This window comes from Diaphorina citri, unplaced genomic scaffold (genome assembly GCF_000475195.1).
Source record: "Diaphorina citri unplaced genomic scaffold, Diaci psyllid genome assembly version 1.1 scaffold29, whole genome shotgun sequence".
Classification (NCBI taxonomy): domain Eukaryota; kingdom Metazoa; phylum Arthropoda; class Insecta; order Hemiptera; family Psyllidae; genus Diaphorina; species Diaphorina citri.
In genome coordinates, this window is record NW_007377467.1 from 399,439 (window position 1) to 422,527 (window position 23,089).

General features: G+C 35.2%; 3 protein-coding genes across 5 annotated transcripts in view; 2 read left to right on the forward strand and 1 right to left on the reverse strand.

Annotated features, from left to right (window-relative positions):
- LOC103510925 overlaps positions 1-3,650 on the reverse strand; it is a 48,585-nt gene extending 44,935 nt beyond the window's left edge. Inside the window, exon 1 of the mRNA XM_026824861.1 lies at positions 3,327-3,650. The gene's annotated coding sequence lies outside the window, so the exon portion shown is untranslated. The remainder of the gene's footprint in view (positions 1-3,326) is intronic.
- Positions 1-23,089, forward strand: part of LOC103510935 (spectrin beta chain, non-erythrocytic 1-like) — a 93,830-nt gene that overhangs the window by 21,793 nt on the left and 48,948 nt on the right. Inside the window, 2 exon segments of the mRNA XM_026824818.1 lie at positions 20,498-20,685; positions 21,440-21,656. Coding sequence (XP_026680619.1) covers positions 20,498-20,685; positions 21,440-21,656 — 405 coding nt within the window.
- On the forward strand, positions 311-13,825 carry LOC113468155 (spectrin beta chain-like). 3 transcript variants are annotated; one of them, XR_003392008.1, is made up of 2 exons: positions 311-538; positions 12,745-12,856. XR_003392008.1 is itself a non-coding variant. In XM_026824865.1 (2 exons), the coding sequence occupies exons 1-2, from the start codon at positions 5,025-5,027 to the stop codon at positions 12,954-12,956; spliced, it is 270 nt and encodes an 89-aa protein (XP_026680666.1). In that variant the 5' UTR covers positions 4,294-5,024; the 3' UTR covers positions 12,957-13,825. The 3 variants fall into 3 exon arrangements, 1 of the variants encoding a protein (XP_026680666.1); XM_026824865.1 differs by lacking the exon at positions 311-538 and adding an exon at positions 4,294-5,082 and having other exon boundaries at positions 12,745-13,825; XR_003392009.1 differs by lacking the exon at positions 311-538 and adding an exon at positions 11,616-12,350 and having other exon boundaries at positions 12,745-12,872.

Genomic DNA, 23,089 nt, shown 5'->3' on the forward strand with positions numbered 1-23,089 from the left:
TTGCCAAACAGAAATGGCATGTAAACTGATAGTTATGTCATGACATTATTTTGATTCGTTGGGATTTTTCAATGTAAAAATAGTAAAGCGAACATCATGTGCCGATAATTATGTTCACCGGAGAATCGCAAATGAAAATCTTCGATTTAAAATTTATTTTCCGCAAGATAAGTTTTTGTGTTTTCTTATCTAGGATTAGGATAGTTGGATAGTAGTGAGCGCAGTTTATTTAATCCGAAGTTTTTATACCAAGCAAGATCTATCCTCCTTTGACTAATGGAAATAGTGGTCTAAAACGCGCATAGTGAGCGCAGTTTATTTAATCCGAAGTTTTTATACCAAGCAAGATCTATCCTCCTTTGACTAATGGAAATAGTGGTCTAAAACGCGGGAGGAGTATTTCTAAGATAGTGTTGTGTACATAGGTGTCTTGGTGGTTTTTCTTGTGATTGTTGTACGGTTCTCAACCTGTGAAGAAAAATGTATACAATAAGGTGTTATACATTGAATTATCGAAGGTTTATCGAACCTTTGAATGGTAAGTTTTTTGTAAACATGGTCTGGCATTTTTCTTAATCAATGAGTTTCTATTTCGTGGCATTATTTATCAGCTGTTGGCATTTCGTACATAACTATTCATTTTTAAGCTTTTTTTTTTCGTCGAATACTTAAATGAGCTATGTTTTTGACTCAGCTTTCAACTTCCACTACCCCCCTCCCCAAGTTTCTATTTCGTGGCATTATTTATCTATCAGCTGTTGGCATTTGATACATAATTATTCATTTTTAAGCTTTTTTTTTTCGTCGAATACTTAAATGAGCTATGTTTTTGACTCAGCTTTCAACTTCCACTACCCCCCTCCCCTTCTATTAAGTGCTTTGTGACTAAATTACCTCTTTTTTCAACCACTTGTTGACTTGGCTCAATATTTATTTCATTACTTACCCAAGTAGTAATGTAAGGTACCTACTTATACCTTCTCTATCTTATTTTTCTCTCTCCCTCTCTGTCTGCCTCACCATGGGCACTTATCCCTTAATTCCACTGGCTTACATACTCATCAACTCTAATGGAGCTTGAAATAATCGAGGTTCTACTGTACATTGAAAATAAAAGCGTTTTATTAGCTTCTGTAATTCTGCAAACTAAGTCCCTGTTTTAGGAACTCATGCTCGATTTCGTTGTAAGTTTACTGTGCTGAAACGAATGGCACCTAAAGTGTTAAATAGGAGGTAGGTTTAATATAACATGGAGTTATTTCTTGATTCTGTTCCCTCCAGAATTCTAACTTCAAACTTCTCTCTGCTCTCTACTGGTAATAATAGTTAGAAACCTCAGCTCTGATGAAATAGTATGGATATTACAATTTTGTGATGATTTTCTAAGATCTGTTTTTTATTTAATTTACTTTATGGTACCCAGAAGCACCTAAATCGGCATCGGTTAATTGTTAATAAATAGTTGGAATTAATACTTGAAATTTTCATATTGAGTGTCCACCGTCAAAAATAATCAGTAGGTATGCAAATGAAGATATTCGGAATGACTTCTTTTAAATGGCCAGAACCGTTATTGAGTCCAACCTAAAATATTAAAATGGCATCATTTTTCCCAATATTTGTTCACATAAAAAATAAATAAAATAAAACTGCAGTAAATGGGTCCAACTGTATATAATGTTTCATTCCTGGGTGATCAGTAAAAGTATATCAACCCTTGGACTACAAGTCTACTGCTTTACCACTAGACCAGCTTACCCAAACCAAAGTTATTATATTCTAGATAATATGGGCATACATTTAAATAGTTAGAAACCTCAGCTCTGATGAAATGAGTATGGATATTACAATTTTGTGATGATTTTCTAAGATCTGTTTTTTATTTAATTTACTTTATGGTAATACCCAGAAGCACCTAAATCGGCATCGGTTAATTGTTAATAAATAGGTAGTTGGAATTAATACTTGAAATTTTCATTTTGAGTGTCCACTGTCAAAAATAATCAGTAGGTATGCAAATGAAGATATTCGGAATGACTTCTTTTAAATGGCCAGAACCGTTATTGAGTCCAACCTAAAATATTAAAATGGCATCATTTTTCCCAATATTTGTTCAAATAAAAAATAAATAAAATAAAACTACAGTAAATGGGTCCAACTGTATATTAATGTTTCATTCCCGGTTGATCAGTAAAAGTATATCAACCCTTGGACTACAAGTCTACTGCTTTACCACTAGACCAGCTTACCCAAACCAAAGTTATTATATTCTCAATTAAAGTTATACTCGGGAGAAAGTCATGTAAGGAACTGGAGTTCTTTATTCTGTATCCACCAATTTGGATTTGGATTATTTATTTGAATTTCAACCGTCCTAACCGTCCTGGATTATCTTTTAGCGAGATTTATTCTGTTCTAGTTATCTTTTTAGTGATCAAATTTATGAACAAGCTGGTCAAATTAAATTTACCTAGTGTAGGTATTTTTTAAAATTATTATTATTTTCAAGCCAGGAAATCAGGAGGGTGGGTACCCTGGGTACCCTTTTACTTTTACATCCTTCTCTAAAGAGCAGAAAAATTGGGAAAATTTATACCGTGGGCAGGATATGAACCCAGAATCTCCCAGTCTCTCGACTATTCTAAACCAGAGCGGGTATGGAAAGAACCTAACCGTCCTGGATTAACTTTTAGCGAGATTTATTCTGTTCTAGTTATCTTTTTAGTGATCAAATTTATGAACAAGGTGGTCAGATTAAATTTACCTAGTGTAGGTATTTTTTACAATTATTATTATTTTCAAGCCAGGAAATCAGGAGGGTGGGTACCCTTTTACATCCTTCTCTAAAGAGCAGAAAAATTGGGAAAATTTATACCGTGGGCAGGATATGAACCCAGAATCTCCCAGTCTCTCGACAATCAGGTCACAGAGGTGGGCTTTTACTATCAGAAAATATACTGATATAGTATACCTACCATCAGATTCAACCTATAATCGTACCTACGCTTACTGTAGAGTCTGTAAAGACTGTAGAGGTAAAGTTATTACTTTCTCTACACTGAGTTCACTTTTTAGTGACTTCTCTGAGCGATGCAAAAAAGGAAAAAAAAAAATTTAGCAACCTTTAAAAATATTTTATCTGGGCCATGAGAAAGATAGAAAGTCACCAAAATTTAAGTTTGTTCCCATAGGTAGGTGACGAAGGCCGCAGAGAGAAGTTAGTCAATAATAATTGAGATTTCTGGAACAAATTTTTCGTAGGGGTCAACCCCTAGATTCCCTGATCACTTCGTACATAAAACATAATTAATGTCATACTTACTTACACAATACTTAAAATCTTAAAAAGTAAATAAATTACTTAATATTATTTGTCTCTCAATAATATACCGTACTTACTAAATAAACGATAAAGTACCTAGGTACTATCTTGGTATAGGCACATGAATACCTACAGCCTACAAACTTCGAGATTTACTGCAGAAGTCTCAAGTCTGAGAATGAATCTCTTATCAGACTAGCATATTCCCATACCGGTGAAATGGGTACTATTTTACATACCAAGTCAGATGAATACAGTGTATCAAGTGACCTCTAAAAGTGACGTAGAAATGTTCAGGCCAGGACTAAGGTAACGTTTTGATAGAGGTACGCATTACGCACCTTTGAACCTTTGAATGGTAAGTTTTTTGTAAACATGGTCTGGCATTTTTCTTAATCAATAACCAGGTTGTTTGTGATGGCGAAGTTTTGATGTAAGGGCACTTTTATGCTACTGATGCTGCCTGTAACGAGGCAGAAAGTCAAGGGTGAAACTTTCCATTCAGGAATTGGATAGAAGGGAATGCCTCAGGCATTAATCATGCCCATTAGATGGAATATTTTTGTAAATAGATTATTTTTCTTATTGTTTTCTCTCTCTCCCTTAGGTACCTAATTCATTTATTTTGTTGTTAAGTGCTTTGTGACTAAATTACCTCTTTTTTCAACCACTTGTTGACTTGGCTCACTAACTCCCTTTTTTCTAAATTTTCTTCAATATTTATTTCATTACTTACCCAAGTAGTAATGTAAGGTACCTACTTATACCATCTCTATCTTATTTTTCTCTCTCCCTCTCTGTCTGCCTCACCATGGGCACTTATCCCTTAATTCCACTGGCTTACATACTCATCAACTTATATTAACCATGGGTCTCCCATTGTTTCTATTCACAACTTACCCATTCTTTGCACTATGCTGCAATATGAGAATTAATTTATTCTTCTTAATTAATAATAATGGTTCATTAAACTGTGTCTGTGCATAAAGTAGATATACGAGTACATTGATATGTTACTGGTCATGTTGATGATTGATTTAGAAAAATAGAATCAGCTTTGCCTGGGCCGAGTGAACTGAGTCTAGCTGCGCTGTTTAGTCCATGATTTTTGTAGACCTCAATCAAAATTGTCATGAGAGAAAATTTCGTTCCATAAAGATCGTGGGACAAACAAATGTAGGTACCAAATAAATTCTGCCTAAGCAATTTTGATTGATTCAACCATTTCTTTTTAAAATCAACTTTGTCCAGGTACTACTCAACATAGTAAACTCTGCCTAAAGATTCAACTTGGCCTGTAACAGATACACACATAGTCTTGTGTTATGTTTAGTGGACACATTGGTCACAGACACATCATCATTCACCATGTCTATTATGAAATTATAAATAGCAATGACAAAACAGAACGTGAATATTTTGCAAATTGATAAAAATATGCTTGGTTGACAATAAATAGCTGAGTGAACATTGTTCATTAGCACTTCAGGTTTATGACTTTTTAGTATATTTGCTTTATTTCTTTAGCAGTCATGAAAAATAGAAATATATTTCCCGTTCCTACATATGCACTTGAATGGGCCTTTTTTGAACGGAACATTCGTCATCTGTGTGGATCAGGACGATTCCTACATTCATATCGGTTTTAATTTGAAAGTCCAATTTCTAATTTTTTTACAAATTTAGACAGCAACTGACGAAAATGGAGTTCTATCTGAGTGACAATTTCAGACTACATTATGAGAGGCTGGAACAGTTTGGTAAGGAAACAGTCATTTAGGTGACCCAGTTCATTGAAATTATTCCTGTTTTAGCCCACTAACATTCCACTGTTTTGTTCTAATGTGTTCCAACTTGTGAGCTAACGCTTATTTTGAATGATTCAGTGCTAACAATTAGTTGAATGTTATACTGGCTATGTTTTTCGGAACTACTTACATTATCATCTTCAAAAAGTCTTTCCATGTATTATTTCCTAGTTGGTCGGACATAAACCCTCTGAATAACTTTTAAAGATTTCTCAAACTCTTTCTCTCTTGTATTCAATGATTCTTTGTTGCTGGTCAGATTCTATACGTAGTTGAGGTTTTATATGTTACTTCCCCGTTTTGTGTGTTGCCAAGGAAAATAGGAGGAGATACTTTTGAGCATAAGGGAAATACGAGTACTTAGGTACATTTGAGCATAAGATGTGATTCACTTCGGTCGGTCGTCTGAAAAACTTTAGCTGCGTCTAGTAAAATAAAAGAGCAGAATTGTACTAAGTGATGAGTGTGAGAACTGCAAAGAAATGGAAGCAAATGGCACATCCACTAATTTCAGCCTATTGTGTTAAAACATTTGATCACTTGGAGCAAATGGCACCTCCACCAATTTCAACACGATTTTATGTACCCATCAGTTTTGAGCAAATGGCACATCCACTAATTTCAGCCTATTGTGTTTCAACATGTGATCAGTTTGGAGCAAAAGGCACATCCACCAATTTCAATTGATTCAGTTACAATGTGTTCAATATGAGCCTGTTTGCAGTGTAGAGGGATGACCATCCAAGAATCAATAGATATGTTGCTCCAATCTATGGTTTTGTGGTCGGAGGCTCCGTAAATACCTGTTGAAGTGTTTTACTATGGTAATTACAACATAGTGCCAATACATATATTATGTATTAAAAAATCACAAACTTCGTTATGGAATGACGATAACACTTTGATATTTAATTAAAACGTAATAATGCAAGTCTGAGATCATTTTGATCATCAAACACCAAATACCTGTTGAAGTGTTTTACTATGGTAATTACAACATAGTGCCAATACATACATTATGTATTAAAAAATCACTAACTTCGTTATGGAATGACGATAACACTTTGATATTTAATTAAAACGTAATAATGCAAGTCTGAGATCATTTTGATCATCAAACACCATTATTAAATCATTAGTTATAATTGCACGTCTGTCTAAATGATTTTATTATATTACCTCAAGAGTAAAGCTGAATTGGATGTTATTGTTGAATCAGTCGTTTCAACATGCTACGATAAAATCCATGTGCCTTCTGGAGAGAGGGAGAGGAGTGCATTCTGAAGGGTTGCATATAAGTTGCGGTCATGAAACAGAACACATAATTTTCATGTACCATAGCTAGGAAATATCTGTCTAAATGATTTTATTATATTACCGCAAGAGTAAAGCTGAATTGGATGTTATTGTTGAATCAGTCGTTTCAACATGCTACGGTAAAATCCATGTGCCTTCTGGAGGGAGGGAGAGGAGTGCATTCTGAAGGGTTGCATATAAGTTGCGGTCATGAAACAGAACACATAATTTTCATGTACCATAGCTAGGAAATAGGTACTGATACTAGTTGCGGTCGACAGAGAAATAAGGAAGTCTGGTAGGTCTACCTATTGTACCTGGGCATTTTTTTATGGAGTTATTTACTGGGGAACAAGCACAGATCTGGACAGAGTGATGAGTAATTAAAGAAACCGATAAGTAATTATTCAGTCCCCAAAGTGATTCAATATTTATTGCTTATTTCTGAAAAAGGTTTAAATAGTTGTTCGGTATAACTTCGTATCTCGCGTCTTTTCCCAATTGCTGTCAGTTTTCTCTAGATATATCAATACTGGTCTTATCGTCACTATTAAATAGGGTTTACTTAGGACTTTTTATTAGTTTCATCTCTATATTCCATCTTATTACGTCTAGTAATCAGATATAACTAATAACTATACCTATTCAGGCTAAAGAATGCCCAACATACGCAATGCAAGGCAGACTTTGAAGTAAATATCCCAAGATCAATAAGAGAAAACAGTAGCTCAGAGGTTGCTATAAGTTGCTCACAACAACATCTTCATAAAATAGTTTATAATGTGCAAGAATATAATGTGTAATCATTTTGTATTATGACAAACTGGTCACTACAGGATGCCTCATAAATAGAGATCTCACACTAACCTAATAGGTACATTCCCACTAAGTTTTTCTCACCATAAAAGTTATATTATTCTAGGATATGGTTTTATGTGCTTTATAGGGGAAGAGGAGGGGTTGTATCGATCGATAATCGACCGGTACCTATACCTACTATCAATTTATACAAGCTCTCTTTTTCCCGTACAAAGGACGGGTAACCTGCTTGTAGGTAATATACGTTCGTGTTTTAGGAGTTAGCACATTGGCGAAACACTCATTTTCCAAGATTCCAAACACACATGTTGGAATGTTGAGACTTAGGGTACAACCGGTAGAGTAGTGACATAGAGTCAGGTACTCGGATGATTTTCCATGCACCAGGCACAAGGTTGACTTGAAGTGAAGATTCACTCACACTAACCTAATAGGTACATTCCCACTAAGTTTTTCTCACCATGAAAGTTATACTATTCTAGGATATGGTTTTATGTGCTTTATAGGGAAAGAGGAGGAGTTGTATCGATCGATAATCGACCGGTACCTATACCTACTATCAATTTATACAAGCTCTCTTTTTCCCGTACAAAGGACGGGTAACCTGCTTGTAGGTAATATGTATACGTTCGTGTTTTAGCAGTTAGCACATTGGCGAAACACTCATTTTCCAAGATTCCAAACACACATGTTGGAATGTTGAGACTTATGGTACAACCGGTAGAGTAGTGACATAGAGTCAGGTACTCGGATGATTTTCCATGCACCAGGCACAAGGTTGACTTGAAGTGAAGATTCCTCAATGTCAGAGCCAGCTATTCTTGCTTGAGAAAGAGAAATAGAATCTCTTTTCATTAAGAAGGTTCTTTTCAATTAAAAAATATTTTGTGCGAGCTACCTGCTGCAATGAAACCGAGTAGGAAATTTCAAAGTTCAATTATCTCCTGTGAATGAAAAATCTTCACCACAGAATGTTCACGTGTCTTCTAAGGAACATGGCTTTCTCTTCATTTAGAAAGCCCACACCCCTAAAGAATTCTAATAGGAATTTCTGACACTTTCGATAGCCATGCATAGCGTTCAATTGGTCTGTCAAAATTCAATAAACGTAGGTACAGTCGTCTCAGCTTGGGTAAGAGTCTGAGTGGTGTCTACAGTTCACAGAACTACTAGTATCTGGAGAAATTTATTTATTCCACATCTAATTGCAAGCCGCCATCTTTGTTGCATACATCATGGTAAACCGTTCCATAAATCCCTAGACCAACAGGTTGCATAACGTGAATCCCGCATTGTTCCTAGACAATATCAACAATGCAATGAACAAACATACAAACTTACACACGCATGCATTTCGCCACGTCATATTAAACGTGTTCATGTTGGGAATTTTATGTGAATATTTAGATTCGAAAAATTTAAATAACAATAAACTTATACCTAAGTGAGATTGCATGAGGTATTAAATACCTGTAGCCTACAGATATGAGGTATTAAACGTGTTCATGTTGGGAATTTTATGTGAATATTATTTTAGATTCGAAAAATTTAAATAACAATAAACTTATACCTAAGTGAGATTGCATGAGGTATTAAATACATGTAGCCTACAGATATGAGAGATCTGCTGGCTGTATTCTTTTACAACAGTAATAGTTTCGCTTGATCTGAAGATGTAATAGCTGGTAGTATTCAGAGATGCAGTATCACCATGATGACCAAACTTCCTCAACCAAAAGCCATCTGACCTAAAAATGCATTAATACGAAGTGGAGCTCGATTAACTCATAGGAGACCCTGGATTTGTTTCCTAGGGGGGTTTTTTTGCTTTTTATAAGGGGCATTCGGGGATTGAGTCTAACACATAATATAATTTACAAAAATAATACCCCGAGTTCTATTATTGGTTTTTTTTTTTTTGCTTTTTATAAGGGGCATTCGGGGATTGAGTCTAACACATAATATAATTTACAAAAATAATACCCCGAGTTCTATTATTGGCACTCGTTCAGTCACACATGCTTTTTAAAAAAACCAGTGAGTCGGGAGACGGGAATTATTTCACTTTTTGTCGGGTTAAAGTACACTCACTCTTCTCTGTTTGTTTACAATTTCTTTTTGCTTTCTTTGTTAAGATTTTTATGATTCCTTTTATTTATTTCTTTTCATTTAAATTGCCCTCTTAACATCAGTTTATAATATTTCGCACAACATTACTGGGATTTTTTGTGTGTTGAAGCATTTATTTGTTTGACTAATGAAACACTCGCGTGTCATATAAATGTCTGTGCCGGTGCCGGTTTAACTACAAGCATAACTCGAAATTACCTTTGGATCATTTTGTACTGTGTCCTACCAGTTTCATATTTTATGGATTAAATTAACTCTGAAATGTATTGGAAAAATCGTGCTCTTGATTGCATTATGCAGCCAAGAAATTGGTAATACTGATCTCCTAAATTCACAGTAAGTTTATAAATTTACAAGTCTCTCTAAATGTCATAAAAATAGCATGTAGCAGATAGTGGCTGTTCTTTTAGCTTCTCTTGAACATATTACAAACATCAGGAATGTCCGAATTCGTCTGTTTATGATTGCCTTGCTTGTTTTCAAAGGATAGAAAATAAAGTTCTGGAATTAGGAATCTGAAGAAATGAAAATGATATAATCTAGAAGCAGTCTAGATTTCGAGGAATGTTTCAACAGACAACCAGTGATAGACATTTGTTTTCTAACTCTTTCTGTTTGTTGTTTTGTAACACTATATTCTTGGATCGTCTGAATACAAGATATTCAGTGTAATGCTTGATAGGTATCGACACCATGAAGCAAGACGTAGAAAAGTATATTGAATTTCTGTACACACGATACTGGACATATCGATGTGTTGTGAGTAACATAAGAAGCATGCTATACAGGGTAGGATGGAACTGTTGCCACAAGAATATCGAAAAAAGGAGGGACGGGCTAAAAATAAATATTGTAAAGGCCATAAACCCAGGGAAAAGTATATTGAATTTCTGTACACACGATACTGGACATATCGATGTGTTGTGAGTAACATAAGAAGCATGCTTTACAGGGTAGGATGGAACTGTTGCCACAAGAATATCGAAAAAAGGAGGGACGGGCTAAAAATAAATATTGTAAAGGCCATAAACCCAGCCCTGGGAAATACTTTACAAACACCCTGTCTGAAGAGGTCGATATGATTATGAATAATTACATTAATTACTTGAAAGTATAATTCGCGTTTTCTAAGAATGTTAATATTTTTACATCACCCGGGTACACATTATGCATTTGTAGCTTCTGAATAGAGTACTTCATAAGGTCCTTTTACACTACAATCGACCAAAGTCGATCGACATCGACTGGAACCCATGAATCAGGTTATGAAACAAAATAATAGTGGGGACGTGTTGTAGACGATGGTAGATCGACGAATTACCATTTCACTTACTTGTGTTTAGCTTTTCAAATTCAGAGATGATATTGATGTTGAATGTTGATATTAACATGGAGGTCTGAAGAGGTCGATATGATTATGAATAATTACATTAATTACTTAAAAGTATAATTCGCGTTTTCTAAGAATGTTAATATTTTTACATCACCCGGGTACACATTATGCATTTGTAGCTTCTGAATACAGTACTTCATAAGGTCCGTTTACACTACAATCGACCAAAGTCGATCGACATCGACTGGAACCCATGAATCGGGTTATGAAACAAAATAATAGTGGGGACGTGTTTTAGATGATGGCAGATCGACGAATTACCATTTCACTTACTTGTGTTTAGCTTTTCAAATTCAGAGATGATATTGATGTTGAATGTTGATATTAACATGGATCATGTCAATCGGCTTCGGTCAGCAAGTGTAGTGTAGATGCACCTTTATAATACACCTATTAAAACTATACTATCAGACAAACACCTTGTTTGCAATGTTTGCTGAAAGTTACAGACGAACGTGTTTACTCTCTGGACTTTTGGATTGCATATTTTCATTCAGAGAGAGGCCTATCAGACAAACTTACCTTATTACTAAATATGTTTATATTAGACATCCTAGGTTATAAAGTTATGAATTAGGTAACTACAAAACTTATTACCTTTATATGACCTGTTTGCACCGGAAACTTACCTTGTTTGCAATGTTTGCTGAAAGTTACAGACGAACGTGTTTACTCTCTGGACTTTTGGATTGCATATTTTCATTCAAAGAGAGGCATCAAATGTTTTGATGTTTGTTTTGATAATAATGATAAGTCTATAATCTATAGATAACATGAAAGCATTATTCATTCAGCTATTTCATTCAGGGAGAAACATCAGGAAGTCGTACACGAGGAAATATCGTACTCAAGATTACCTAATACCTACTTACAGGGTTGGTATAACACTCTTGTGCCTCTCTGTATTTCGTACCTATCTGGATTTCCATGAGCACTTTGGTCTGCAATCAGGATTACAGGATGCTGGAAGTTGATTGCATACTATCAGAACGTCCAAAATAATCTAACATTCTAACCTGTTGGGAGTGCTAGGTACAGGATATTTGTTTTCATATCACGTGTAATATGGAAAGTTACATTAATATCCTGTGTTGATTGCACAAACCTATTGATAACTGATTAGACATTTTCCGATACATTTTTTCGTCGTACCTACACAATCATGTTTGTCAGTTATCGTATCAATATTTTTCCAAGAGCTGATAAGAAAATTCTATTTTATTGCCTAATGAAATGTTTCTTATAAGTGCCACTATTACCTTACTGTTCCAGCCCCAGTATCGTTCACTTTGTACCTTGATTGCGATTGTATCTACGTTGCATTTTATTATTTGTGTTTGCATGTTTTCAAAATGTGTTTTAATTATAAATTTCAAAATAGCCAAGTTTGGATTTTAGAGTGTGCCTTTTGAAGTTTCTTAGTTTGGCATTTTTGAAAAGTTCATTATTATTATTATTATTCGTTCTGTATAGCGTAAACGATTATGTTAATTTTTACATTGATTTCTTTGTTGTTATTGACGATATCGTGTTTTCTGGTGAAAAAAATCGTGTTCCAGAGACGAAATGGTTTGATGAGTTTGTAAGTTTTAAATTAATATTGTTGTCATGAACAATTAACTCAACATTGTGTTACATTTCGTGTTGTTTTGGAATGTTACAACATAATTATTATTATTTTGATTTTCAACCAAGTCTGTCTGCTTCCCTATTTTTATATTTTATTTTTTTTTTAGGTAAAAAGCTGGGTTTAATCGTACCAATAGGTAACATTACAGACCCTACAATCCTTCATGGAAGAAAATTCGTGAAGATTTCAACCACACCCATTGGTTTGACTATGAGGTGTCGAAACATTACAATCCATACTAATTATACTGACACGGAGATATACTAGTAGTATTCTTTGTCTGCACAAGTACTTCCCATATTTTCTATCCGTTTTGTCTTAACAATTATGTTCTTGATTTCCACAGAACTGCAGTATGAATACGGGGGAGAAGACAGCATGACGCAAAGAGAAGATGTGCTAAAGTTTGAACAAGGCCGTATAAAAGCTCTCCAAGAAGAGAGACTTCATATTCAAAAGAAAACTTTCACAAAATGGATGAACTCATTTCTGCAGAAGGTAAGTTTTTGCCGTTTTCCAAACATTTCAATATGTATTCTTCTGTTTATAGGTGGGTAATATTCTCCCTATAATAAATAAAAGTAAGTGAAAAGTCCGAGGACTTGAAATGAAGTGATTTTCATTTTCATGTTCACCAAAAACTCTGCCCAGTTGTAGAACCACTGATTCAAATCATATGTATAGCCACGTACTTACCCAATTTTGCATATAAAAAGGCAAAAGAGATTCTTATGTGGAGACTCCGTAGCGAATTTTATAGCTTCAATTATTTTCAATAGTAATCAACTCTTATATTGACATCTTGGTTATAAAATCGGTACAGACATACCATTATGGATTATATGGATAAAATAACATGAAGCTTATTGAAGAACGATGTATTGGAAACTTAATAAATGTACGTAGTATCTATCATTGCCAGTAAAAAGCATAAAGTTGATCAAAAAATATTTCTTGAAAACTCAAGAAGGATAGGCTTTTGGAATGAAAAGACTGCAGTGACGATAAGTAAATTAATATCAGAAGCTCTAAGATTGCAATTTCTTCTTCTGTAAGTTTGTGCTCCTTTTCCGAAGTAAACAATTATTAGTACTTACTTACGGGTTATAACGATATGTCTAGATGTCTTCCTATTGCTTCGGTTGTATGGAATTTGAACTCTCATCTCGAATTTATTCACCCATGATAGAAAAATTATGAGAAGCAAGAGAGAGAGTTAAAAAAGTTATAGGTAACTATGCAAAATATGAAATGACACACGCTATAGCTACGAGTGCGGAGTAGTATGTACTGTGTGGAGATTCGAGATGGAGACCCAAGTGTTCAAATTGATATGGAGTCTCAAGACTCAGAGGACATTGAACGGAACAAGAAGGTTTGCGGTTTATATACTTCAGAGGCCACGTTGTGTTCTTGATAATGACTTTGTCAAATTTATTAGGGGAGACCGGGGTGTGTTCGGACGTGGGGCTTGTTCAGACAGGGCGAATAACTCAGCCACGTTATGTTTGATCTTGCCGAAACGAAGTGAATATTTTGGTTCGAGGTAAATTGAATTCCTGGGTTTAATTTCCTGACAATCTTGGTTCAGATCTGGATTTCCTAATAGGTGCTTAGTATTTGTTAGAACAGTCACATGAACGGCAGATTGAACATTTGTTCACGTATTTCTCCTCTTTCTCGTTGTGTCGTCTGTGATGTGTCATAATGAACTTATGAGAAAGGAAAATTCCCCTTGCCCATTTCTTTTCATTTCCGTTTATGAAATACTCGTACAGCCGCTCGCAGAACTGTTGCAGGGTTTCATTCAAGTTTCGTGCTATGAAACGGACCACACCTCAGATTTCAGATCGATCCGATAAACAGAGGAGATCAAGATTATGTTCTGAATCACCACAGCCTGAATAGCCTCATTGTTTTTGCGATCTAATATACGTTGACATGTTTTTGTTAAGAGAGGCGGCTATGGTCCATGACTCTATTAGTAATCATAGAAGTCCTTGCGTTGAAGACGTGCCGGTAATCACTCTTCAATTGCACTACTGCTTTTGCCTTGAAGTATAGGAATAAAAGAACAAAAATAAAATTACAATTAATATTTTCATTATATTGTCTGATGCTAAAAACTTTGATTTAGGTACCAGCAAACTAGTTTTTATGTAGTGCCCCTACATATAAGATTCTAGTGGTCACAACTCCTCAAAAGAACAATTTATTCTACTACAATGATAGTCACACTGGCTGTTTTACTATCAGCCTCTGGGCGGAGTAAACACACATTGAGCTGGTAATACACAATTAAAGCAGTCAGTGAATTCATTTAATACACCATGGAATTAGCCCCCACTCGTCATTTCACCGAAACCTTACAGTAGTAAAAGATGATTTAATTATACTCGTATCTGCTATTCTTTCTTCAGCAACGAAATAGTTCATTAAATAGTCTATTCATGCATTAATTTATCCAAGTCATTCATCCATCACATGCATGATTCACACATTCCTTGATCTTTTCTTTGTAAGTCCATTCAAAAAAAACAAAGTTTGGTTCACATGATTTCTAAACAGTTTGATGTTTTGTACATACATCGTATTAATTCTGTATAGTTGCTCACTTGGTCAGTGCATTTGAGTATCTTCGACATTTTGGTTATTAAATTTCTAGGGATTACCAAGTAATTTTCTCGATGACCTTCGATAAATAAAATATTCTCTTATGTAAAACATATTATTGGTTAAAATAATCAGTTTACTAACGTTTCCCAGCAGTTAACAACACTTCGATAAATAAAATATTCTCTTATGTAAAACATATTATTGGTTAAAATAATCAGTTTACTAACGTTTCCCAGCAGTTAACAATCAGATTAACGGCTGCGGATAGTCATTGAGGTATTTGGAATTGTTGGGATCTGCATTCTTGTAAGACAAAAACCCAAGAGATTTAACTCTCTTGCATCGTTTTGTGATTTGGTGTGTACTCATACAAGGTTACAAAACTTCCCCATTTACTAAATATTTGTACTGGATCTCCAAGTGAATATTTTGGTTCGAGTTAAATTGAATTCCTGGGTTTAATTTCCTGACAATCTTGGTTTAGATCTGGATTTCCTAATAGGTGCTTAGTATTTGTTAGAACAGTCACATGAACGGCAGATTGAACATTTGTTCACGTATTTCTCCTCTTGTTATGGACTTCTTAGCAGATGACCGTTGCTTTTCAAGTTCATCTTGACAAATCACATAGACAGAACCATATTATGTAATCCAATGAAGAGGATTTGCGTGAACCCTGTAGTAAATCAAAGACCAAGATGTAAATTCTTTCAATTTTCTTTTTACCAAAGCGTATAGGAAGTTGTGAGTTCTCAAGTTTCTTATTTATGACCTTGAAACATCAAAAGACAATTATGTGAAGAAAAATATAATAAATTCCATACGAGTAATTAAATATAAACGTATGTGCTGTGTGTTTTAAGTATAGGGTTGACTTGGAGAAGGAATGAGAGTTGTGTAACATAATATTACAAATATGCTCGTTTTGAAGATAACTTAGGTAGACAACTGTTGTTCACAACTCGAAAACAGTATTCTTTTCATTTTATTGCTAGTTTAGACTGACACTTTTCTAAAGCCTAATGAAATAATTACCCCTTTTTTTTCACTTGATGGGGTTAACCAGTAGATATATTATGTTAATCATAAAATCACTTCATCTCACCTGTAAGAAGAATGTCTTATTGCAAGTCTGTGGAGAGAGATGACTGGAAATTCTCATGAATTATAACAGATGTACAAATGAATTTATAATTCCGTCCATCAGCAGTGATGCTCTTGATGATATAGAACTGAATTGAATTCATCTGAATGTGAATGGTTTGAGTGAATCGGAGAAATGTCTGGCTTCATTTTTATTGAATTAACCCTCCTGGTTTGTTCAGTTGCTCTCATGGAAATTTGGAATGCAGTTTAAAACCAGGAGATTCAAGGGCGTTGTTGCTTTCATTATAAATGGCAAATATTTGAGAAATGTTGGCAAATCGACCCTGGGCTGCGTCCAGACAATTTGTACCTACTTTGAATGAGCATTATCAGGTGTCCTGTTTTTAGTTTTCGTCAATTACTCTAAAATTCTATACTGATTGGATTGGTGCGCTCAAATTCATCGTCGCTTGGTCATAATTATGTATGAAGCTAGCGATAGCCATGCAGACGAGGGTTAAAGTTTTCGTCCTGTGTATAAAATGGTTCAGGTAGAGTGATCTTGATAGTGATCTGATTTGTTTATTAAATCATTCTCCAGTCTATTGAATAATCAAATCAAAACCGGCGCAGCGTCGTGGTGATGATGGTTCCTCAGCAGAATGGCGGCCTTGAGAAATTCGCTATAGTTATAAAAATCAAGGTCGTGATAATTAAACTTCTTCATACAAGAATACAGTCTAGGAAAAGAGAAGGTGTTTTCTCTATTCGTCTGTTCTTCTATTAGCATGGCTTGTCTAATTGACAAACAGTGTGACTTGAGAGCCCCATGTTTGACTTGAGACACTTGTAATGTCATAAAACAGAGGCGGGTAAAAAATTGCAATTTGTATGGTGCATGTCACAAATCATCTCCGTTTCAATATTTACTGCGTTGGAAATCTCATAAATCTCTCCCCTTGTTTCTACTCGTAGGCAACCCAGACCCGTCTGCATCCCAAGCAGACAGCTTGCAATTGTCAATAGCTGAGTAAGTGTGCTGAGATTACTCAGAGTATTTTGGATGTCAGCAAATTTATATGAGCAGGCTATATGCAAATATGGTGTCATTCTCTGAAAATATTTTTCAAGATTGTCAATTGCTGAGTAAGTGTGCTGCGATTACTCAGAGTATTTTGGATGTCAGCAAATTTATATGAGCAGGCTATATGCAAATATGGTGTCATTCTCTGAAAATATTTTTCAAGACATTCGTCATATAATACAGATAGAAGTATTTTTTCTAAGCTCATATTTTACTGAGTATATTCTCCTAATATGGAGTTAAATTTAACACCTATGCCATTTTGTGCACTCAGATATGTATTATACAAATAAAAATATGTAAATGAAACAGTAGTATGCAATACGTAAATCAATCAAACACAGAGATAGGTAACCATTTTTAAAGAATTCAAACTTGAGAACTTTAGAGCAAGCAATGATATGGATTCTATGTAAATTTTTCCTTTCAGCGAGTTGTAATAACTCGTTCATTCACATGCGTTTGCAAAACCAAAATTGCAAACGAAAAAAACTGTGCATGAAATCTGAATGTGTTTACTTCTAATGCCATTATTAATTTTCATGTCACGATTTTTTTTTATTTTTTTTTTTAGTTTTGTACTCGTTCCTGAATACCCTTGCCCTTGTAACAAACGAGGAATAAATGTTTGACTAATTGGTGTCTAATGTGAAACATACCGGGATGCTTGGGTGTTAGATATGTTTCGTATTTCTGCAAAATAAAAAAAAACACGCAGGGCCCGTCCCTCCAGGAATTTTTTAGCCCGTAGTGATTAGAGAAAATCAGTACCTATGTACCTACCTAATTTGTTTAATATTCAGTTTATTATCATTCTTGATTTTTTTTATTACTATCGTAATAATAAAGGAAGGACGGGCTAAAAAAGCTTAATCTTCATCATTGCTTCCTTCTTTTCCTTTTTTCTTAAAGAATTCAAAAGAACTGCATACGAATACGAACATACTTTTGATACGGAAAATTTATAATACTTCCATTCAAGTATCTGGTGACGTATGAGGCAAAGTTAGAGCTGATATGAAATGTAGGGATTAGGGATATAGGTACTTACATTTGGAGAAAATTTTGGTTTAAATTCCCCAGTCGATGAATTGCGTATTTTGCCACAAACATATAGGTTGTATATCGTTCACGTATGTTCGTTTCTGTTTCCCTAATTACGGTACATAAATGATCAGCCATTATCTTTGCACACAGGAAATAGTTCTCAATTTTACGACAAAATAGTTGTTTTCGGATAAAAACAAATAGAACAATGGAATTTCTTCAGATGCAGTGAGGAACAAGACCATAAAGTTTAAATTAATGACCGACCCTAATGGTCTTTTCAATAAGAAAAGGTTATCAAGAAATTAATCTTGAATGAAATGATTATTTCTTTCCTAATTAATTTTAAACAACAGAGACGGATTTGAATGCCTTGGAAAAGAAAAGAAAGAAAACAATCTGCTCTCAAAGAGCATAGAACTAATTGTCGAGCATATGTCAGGGTTTTTGTCGTGTGTTCCCTATTATACAACAGGAAGCATTGAGCCGAACGAGACTAATTATAGCATTGAAATTGCTTCAGACTTGAGGCTCAGATTATAAGGATGTTTAAGGCTGAAGATTTTTTGTTAAGTTATTGTTTTATGAGTCTTGAAAATATTAACCCTAAGTTGATCTATTTTCTATCTTATTTGAAATGGAGGAAGGTAAATGGCTCACACATCTTCAGACAAGAAATCAGCCGGATAGTCTAAATTTTAATCAACAAACTTTTCTTTTTAAAGACATCATTCTTGTCTCTTATGAGTTATGAGTTAACAGATGGAAATGTAAAAATATCCTGCTGGTCTCTCGCAACTTTCAAGCCCTCTCACTTTGCATAATGCTGAATGCCCTTCCCTATCCTTCTTACCCTCTGCCCTATCTCACCTATCTGTATCATTTCTAGAAAGAGTGAATGCCAAGGTTGCATAAATTCTCTATTCCTCTCACTTTGCATAATGCTGAATGCCGTTCCCTATCCTTCTTACCCTCTGCCCTATCTCACCTATCTGTATCATTTCTAGAAAGAGTGAATGCCAAGGTTGCATAAATTCTCTATTCATAAGTTTCTGCAAACAACACTTGGCATTTGGTTTATGGTTAGACTAAGCCGAGTAAAGGCTACTCCCATCTTCAATCCCTATAGTAGGTGCGGTTCTGGTTTGGTGATCGTTTGTATAGAAACTACTCACAGATATAGCTTTTTATACGGTTTTAAAAGTTTGTTCGATTAGATTGCTCAGTAGATGACAAATATGATCCAGGCAGGCTAACATCTTCTGGAGATATACACTCTGCGCCCTATTGGAGGTTTAAGATGCGTATAATTTGGCTTGGGTCCCAAATGGGCTAAACGGCGATGTTAAAGAACAGTTACCTAACAAACAAGACACAATAGAACATATTATTGAAATTTTATGTGTGATTCAGGCAGGCTAACATCTTCTGGAGATATACACTCTGCGCCCCATTGGAGGTTTAAGATGCGTATAATTTGGCTTTATTGTTGGGTCCCAAATGGGCTAAACGGCGATGTTAAAGAACAGTTACCTAACAAACAAGACACAATAGAACATATTATTGAAATTTTATGTTAGAAATGTACTTTCTAAAAACTCAAAGCCGTAACGCTTCTAAGTGAACACGGGTTAAACAATTTAAAAAAAATACGCAAGGGGCCTCGGCATGAACCGTTGTCCTTAAAAATAATAATAAAACCCTCTAAATCTGTTTTGTTTCTTAGATAACAATAATTACCCAGTGGAATCTCTCTGAAAAGAAAGCCATAAATCATTGATACGATTTTCTACTATTCCTGAGGCCATTAATATTTTGTCGACGCTACTTTATAAACTTTTTATTGTATGAGAGGCGACTCAAAGCTTACGGTATTATAAGAACGGCATGATGTTGTATTGAGAAATGTTTCAGATAACTGTTGATGATTTTTATTGACCAAGGTGTGATGTGATGTTAGATGTTAATAACCTTAAGAAATGTCCAGCCAAGTCAAGCTACAGACGTTCTGGGGTCGAATTTTATTGTGGACGTATAAGACTGTCTAATTCTGTATCATATGAATGTTTGACCTTTTTATTTTTTCATTTAAATTGCCTACGTGTGTTATGCTATACCTAGGTATGTACATTTTCTTAATTCCCATTCTTCTTATCCTAACGATACTATAGTCAAATGGTATGCATTAAACATACTTTACCAATTTTATTACCGTACCAGAGAAAAACGTCAACTACAAACTTCAAATTTTGAAATAAAATTTCAGATCGTGAGTCAAATGATGGATGCTGACAAGAAGAAAATGATGTACGAGCGATTGAACCGCGATCTATTGGAGTGGATTCGATTGAAAATCATCGAACTTGAAGATAGAAAGTGGCCAAACTCCTTGGACGGAATCCAACAACAGCTCCTCAAGTTCAAGAAGTATCGGACCGTTGAGAAGCCTTTGAAGTAAGTTTGAAATTGGAAAATTGTAGGCTGTTTTCTAATGTTTGAAACGGTCTATTTGATCATTTTTCCAATTGCAGACTTTTCAATTTCATCTCCAAAATTGAAATTCACCGACAATGATACGCATCATTCTCGAAAGTTTTCGGGCTGACTGTTTACTACCCAAAATGTTCGAGTAAGATCCGGGTACCAGATACCAGAGTAACACGCCACGTACCCGAAAGTTGAAATCATCAGCCCTAGGTACCCGACAGTTTCCGTGGGCCACTTATGGTGGATTTCACCAACTTTGTTTCCAGCCTCAAACACCATTAGCTTAACAGCCCTGTTAAGCCGATACAAATTAAATGGAATTTAACTGGGTGTTAGCTTAACAGGAGTTCTAATAACTGAATAAATATTGGTGAAATCCAACATAAGAATTTTAAGAGTAGTTCATGGAATTTTGTATAAATACCCGACAGTTTCCGTGGGCCACTTATGGTGGATTTCACCAACTTTGTTTCCAGCCTCAAACACCGTTAGCTTAACAGCCCTGTTAAGCCGATACAAATTAAATAGAATTTAACTGGGTATTAGCTTAACAGGAGTTCTAATAACTGAATAAATATTGGTGAAATCCAACATAAGAATTTTAAGAGTAGTTCATGGAATTTTGTATAAGGGAAACAAAAATCAAACGACCTCTTCTTCGAAACAAGACTTTCTATTCCAAATCTCTCCATAACTAATGTAAAACGTCCTATGATTTCAGATATAAAGAGCGCTCCGAAATCGAAGCCCTATACTTTCACATCAAAACCCAACTGAAATCTCTCAACCAACCGCCACCCGATGGTCAACTTATTCATGATCTGGAAAGAGATTGGAGGGAACTAGAGAGAGCCGAACACAGGAGAGAGGTAGCTCTCAGACAAGAATTACTCAGACATCAACGATTGGAACAGTTGAACTATAAGTTTGAACGAAAGGTAAGAAGGGAATAAAGCTTAGGCTTGCCAAATATCCAAAAAGTCGATTCGGGACGCGAATCCGCGAACATAATTGCCAAATCCGCGAACATAATCGCAAAATCCGCGAACAAAATCGCCAAATCCACGACCATAATCGCGAAATCCGCGAACATAATCGCGAAATCCGCGAACATAATCGCGAAATCCGCGAGCATGATCGCCAAATCTGTCGATTCGGGACGCGAATCCGCGAACATTATTGCCAAATCCGCGAACATAATCGTCGTATTCGTGCCGAGGCAGGTAGGCACCGAGGCTCATAAGTCGATGCCTAGTCAATAGCTAAGTGAAACAATAGCTTCATAGTTCATTGATTGTTTCTCGTTTCTAATAATCTTCCAAATGACATTCTTAAACAAAGAATAAATTCTTAGAAAACAGTCAGACCTAGGTATCCTTTTTTTACGGTCATCTGATTGAAAGAATACAGACATAATGAAAATTTCCTTTTTGAGAAAATCAATAATAGTGATGGCCACAGTTTGTACAAATCTCTTTTGTAAACTCTGTACTGATTACACCAGAGCATAGATGCAATTTCATAGTTAAAATTGCTGTTAGCCTCGTTTTTCCACCGTCTGCCAATTTGATAGTCAGAAACAGTTTGCAATATCCTTTTTTTACGGTCACCTGATTGAAAGAATACAGACATAATGAAAATTTCCTTTTTGAGAAAATCAATAATAGTGATGGCAACAGTTTGTACAAATTTCTTTTGTAAACTCTGTACTGATTACACCAAAGCATAGATGCAATTTCATAGTTAAAATTGCTGTTAGCCTCGTTTTTCCACCGTCTGCCAATTTGATAGTCAGAAACAGTTTGCAATAAGTCGATCAACTCTGTTACTCCTACTCATAGCGTCATACAAGTTACGATTTCCTCTCGAAATTTGAATGTACCAGAATATGCCACAGTTTCTAGTTTCAGAGATTAATTGTATTGATAATGGTACATTATGCGAGCAGGGTAATGTGTCTAGTGTTGACCTTGCATGAACGGAAATTCCTCTAGTAACGTACAGGCTGCAGGTACAGGAACGTGAAATGTACGGTAACAGGAGGTCCCTCTGAAAATAGGTCTACAGAAAATACAGTTTTACATCAGTTCGTCTAGTAAAACGCACTTGCCTAGCACGCAGAAGATCTTGTGTTCATTACCAGATTTCGGCACAAATTTGCATTACAAAAGGTAACTCTTGTGCTAATAGACTTGAATCAACTAAATTTGGAGTATGGTGTCTGTTCTCGTCTAATTGATGGACACACTACGGGGTGGGCATGCTAGCACCGGCACAAATTTGCATTACAAAAGGTAACTCTTGTGCTAAATTGCTAATAGACTTGAATCAACTAAATTTGGAGTATGGTGTCTGTTCTCGTCTAATTGAT

Excerpts from the sequence above, each read along its gene's own strand:
- LOC113468155 (XM_026824865.1), top strand. The coding sequence starts at position 5,025 with ATGGAGTTCTATCTGAGTGACAATTTCAGACTACATTATGAGAGGCTG. Across the intron at positions 5,083-12,744 it reads TGAGAGGCTGGAACAGTTTG|AACTGCAGTATGAATACGGG; the intron begins GTAAGGAAACAG and ends TGATTTCCACAG.